The sequence below is a fragment of the Stigmatopora nigra genome, chromosome 21, assembly GCF_051989575.1.
Source record: "Stigmatopora nigra isolate UIUO_SnigA chromosome 21, RoL_Snig_1.1, whole genome shotgun sequence".
NCBI lineage: Eukaryota > Metazoa > Chordata > Actinopteri > Syngnathiformes > Syngnathidae > Stigmatopora > Stigmatopora nigra.
The window spans coordinates 3,106,661-3,110,952 of NC_135528.1; the positions used below are offsets into that span (position 1 = coordinate 3,106,661).

Here is a 4,292-nt window from a genome sequence, read left to right on the forward strand (position 1 = left end):
TATGTAGTCATTGCTGTTTGGAACTCTACGACACTCCACTAAAATGACTGGACAACATATTTACAACACTCCAAAGCAAAAGCAGACACAGTGATGCCAGTCGGCTTTCCCATTGCGCATGGTGTTTTAAGATTGTGAGAAGCTTTGAGAAAGTTTTGTTGTCATAACGCTTCAGGATGGGTAACATGGTGCGAGGAGTGAGCGCCTGTAAAGAACTTACCAGCAGGGATGGCAACAATCTTTGGAAAGGTAAGTTCTTAAGACAAAAAGCTTTTAAAAATCATGTTCATAATTCAAAAACAATGTGTGGGATCGCTGGTATAACAAGGAAAAGCAATAAATACATTAAACCAGTAGGTCTCATAATATGTGTTTTTTAATATGGTCTAACCTTCAGGTTCAGAAGACGACTTGGTCATTGTGCTTGCCGATTTTCCAAATTCTGATATTGGTGAGCCTATCTTCAGGATTGGGGAGAAGCTCAATATTGTTACTAGGTATGCACATACTTGAATTTACATTTACGTTTATACTCTCATTCAAATGTACAGAGATTTTAGATTCCTCAACCAAGTGTTTCTAAAATTTGGAAGGAAAACAAATTATTTAAGGGGTTTTATGAGTGGTTGTAATGACATGGAAATCAAAATTTTAGTGAAGTTGAATGCAGGCTGGCCATTTGATGACATTTATATAAGTCGACATTTATGTATATGTTTATTATTATTTATTATTTTTATCTTGATATAAAAAAAATCATGCTCAACAAGTTCAAATGAATTGCCAACATTCATTTGAATTCAATTCAAAGGTATTCAAATGTTTTTTATATAATAATATAACCAAACTACATTAAACACAACTAATTCAATTGACCCCAAAATAATAGAAAATACTGAGTATTTTTGTTTTGGATCTTTTGTTTTTACTCAAATATTTTAGACACTAGAGAAAAGATTTTTTTCCCATAATATTGACAATTTTATATATTTTTTAGTAAACTTATGAGTAAGCTTAACATGATCATATTGATCAATATCGAATATTTGTTCTGACACTATTTTTTTTCCAGAGATGACTACTGGTGGAAAGTCCAATCACTCCGTACAGGAAAGGTTAACCTAATTCCCAAAATCCACGTGGCCAAAGTGTATCATGAGTAAGTACAAACAAATAAAATAGAAAGAAAACATTATAGAACAAAATATATATGAAGGATTAAAGAACAGGGTGGATTTTTGGCTCTATTAGGTGGCTTTTTGAAGGTGTTACAAGGCCCAAAGCCGAGGAACTTCTGCTTCTACCTGGCAACAAACCTGGCTCGTTCCTGGTACGAGAGAGCCCCACAGAGCGAGGTAAGAAAATGCCTTATATTACTACATACTAAGAATTTATCATTGCCTAATCCATATCTTTTGGGAGTAACACACACTGTATTCAATATTTGGCACTCTCAAACATGAGCATTTTTTTTCTTTATTCTCATAGAACACTTTTCAAACCTTTCACCAGACATGCATACAATGACAACGCATGTGAGATAAATGATCTGTGTTATAGCACAGGACCACATAGTTCTGCTTTTTTTTAAAATAAAATAAATAAAAAGCATACACTACTACAACTTCCTGAAAACAACTAGACTCAAAGCTGGGAACTTCGATATATAGTGGTACCTCGACATACGAGTGTCACGACATACGAGGAATTTGAGATACGAGTACAATTTTGAGCAAGTATTTATCTTGAGATACGAGACAAATTTTGTTATACAAGCAGACAGCGGACACGAGAGGCTGCTCATAAGAAAATCATGGCCACTGTCTCGCAACTCCCTCGTGTAATGTCTCTACGAGCACTGGGCGGAGCTTATTTGCTAATATGAGAGGAGTACTACTTTGCGGGTAACTGGTAGTGCGTTATCCTATTGTGAAGACATTTGTTTGCATCATTTTCGTAATATTTTGAAGGGAACACAATAACAAACAATCCTCGATAGGTTTTAATTCAATTTTAGTACTATTAAACATATTTTAGTACTATTGAACCACTACTTATTTGTTACTTTGTTAATAGATGGCGAATTAGAACAAATAAAAATGTTTTTCCAATCTAATATCCTGTTTTTAGTGTTTTTTTCAGAAGGTTGGAACTAATTAATTTGTTTTTCGTTCATTTCTACGGGAAACATTCATTTGAGTTACAAGTAAATTGATATCCGAGCTCAGTCCCGGAATTAATTCAGCTCGTATCTCGAGGTACAACTGTAGTTGAACTTTTTAAACTAGTTTTAAATTAATTTTGTCTGTCCAGGCATGTACGTGCTGTCCATCAAACACAGTACCATACGACACTATCGTATATCTCGATTGGAGAACCATTGGTACTACATATCCCCTGGTCTTACTTTCCAGTGTTTGGAAGACATGATCAACTACTATTCTGGTGAGAGATGACAGACTGCGATGTTATGTGCCTCGACATTGATTTATTTTTCATTCTAAGAGTTTACACATGGCTTGTGCTGCGTGTTGAAGTCCCCGTGTCAATCCAACCAAACAGTAGATCTAACAGAGTGTCCGTCGGTTGTTATGAGATGTCACAAAAAAAATGACAGGTAAAGCCATGATTATACTATGTACACAGTAATTTAGTCCCTAAATATACATTTTTTTAACCAGGATTCAGTTGAGCAATGGTGATATGCTGAGTTACGGTGTCAGAAACAGCATGGCTGCCCATATTTCCTTTTCTGGGTCAGAAGAAGCCCAAAGCATGAGAGAAGAAAGTAGGAAAAAGAAAAGTCAATCAGTTTATTTGCTCTCTGAAAATGGCCGGATGAACTTTGACTACCAAGATCTTTAATTCCTGGTCGGCCAGAAGAAATATTTTTGTCGGAAGAACTGAAATCGTAAGATTTGTTTGGAGAAGAATTCTGTCAGTTGATTTTTTAGGCATTCTGGGATTTTCTTCATCAAAATTTCCTCAAAAACTTCAGATTATTTTCTGAATCTCATTTATATAACTCAAAAATTGTGTGACATTCCAGTTATACTATGTTAGATGATTGTATCTTCACACTGTAAATATTAAGATTTTTTTTTTTTACAAAAACTAATTTTTGCACATTATAACCACAATGTGTCTAATTAAAAATGACAGCTGTTAATCGGTGGCATGTTGAAGTATGAAGTATGATAAGTACGGCTAAAAATGTAAGCAATACTGTGAGCCAGCTGCTCTGTTAGCTATTTGGAGAACATAGATTTTCTTTTAAAAACTGAATGTCTCTTCTTAAAAAAATAATTGTGGATGTGAAACTCTCAGGAATAAAAAAAAAAATCACTTCCAGATACATTAAAACCAGTAAACGTTTCCACATATACCATGCAGCCCAATTCCCAATTTTAGGTATTTTTTTTAATAAATTTTGTCAGTAAAGCACCTTTAACACACAGCAACAATTCCTTTTCTTTTCAATGTCATGGTTTAATTTAGAGTTAGGCATGAGTTTAATGTTGTGTTGAAAGGGCCATCCAGCCAAAAAATATTAACTTTTAATTTTGTATATTGTTTAATATCAATTTATTTTCACATTTGATTTAAACATGTCTTTATTTTTTAACTGGTACTTTTTACACAATGGCATCTACCATCTTATATAAGCATCAGAATTTATATTTTAGTGGACAAATGCTTACTTTTCTGTTATGTGAGGTTATTTACATAGTCCCTTATGTATATATTTTCCACAAAAAGAAGAAAAAAGGTTTAATATTCTTCCGTACATCAGTGAAAAACTACTGGTAGACAACATATCCACATTTTCTGAAATGCTACTAAAAGGGAAAGGAAATCCTACATTTTCATCCAAATCAGCTTGAAAGTTAATGGCTTTTTCCTTGTGGCCTTGACGTTTTTACAAGCTTGCATGTTCATTAAAGTAAGAGAGGAGTCGGCTCAGCGTTTTGTTTATGTAAAAAGCCCAGGATCAAATAATGTGTGCTCCCATGAAGCCAACATTACATTGTTTTCGTGTGTGACTCGTCAGCAGAAAATCTTGAAGACACACTCATGCACTCGGACACACACAGTAATGATTTTACTTGAAGTTAACGTGATCATTTCAGTCATTTTTGACCACATCCTGCACTATATTGAGTATTTTTAGTAGCACTATATGATCTATAGAAGACAACTTGGGAGTCCGCACCACAACTAAAATAATCCTACAAACCTCTCACTTTTGACAGTTTTTTGGAGTCCCTGTGATTTGTTCGAAGCAGTATAAA

At 34.2% G+C, this 4,292-nt stretch overlaps 1 protein-coding gene across 1 annotated transcript; it reads left to right on the top strand.

Moving 5' to 3' along the window:
• sla1a (Src like adaptor 1a) lies at positions 1-3,439 on the top strand. Its single transcript, XM_077743704.1, has 7 exons — positions 1-249; positions 398-497; positions 1,073-1,159; positions 1,252-1,355; positions 2,314-2,445; positions 2,506-2,617; positions 2,682-3,439. Exons 1-7 carry the CDS (start codon positions 177-179, stop codon positions 2,863-2,865), a joined length of 792 nt encoding a protein of 263 aa, XP_077599830.1. The 5' UTR covers positions 1-176; the 3' UTR covers positions 2,866-3,439.
• The last annotated feature ends 853 nt before the right edge of the window (positions 3,440-4,292 follow it).

What these genes read in the sequence shown, in the direction of transcription:
- sla1a (XM_077743704.1), top strand. Translation starts at nt 177, where the DNA reads ATGGGTAACATGGTGCGAGGAGTGAGCGCCTGTAAAGAACTTACCAGC. An exon ending in AAGCTCAATATTGTTACTAG is followed by an intron (nt 498 to 1,072) that starts GTATGCACATAC and finishes TTTTTTTTCCAG; the next exon opens with AGATGACTACTGGTGGAAAG. An exon ending in TGTCACAAAAAAAATGACAG is followed by an intron (nt 2,618 to 2,681) that starts GTAAAGCCATGA and finishes TTTTTTAACCAG; the next exon opens with GATTCAGTTGAGCAATGGTG.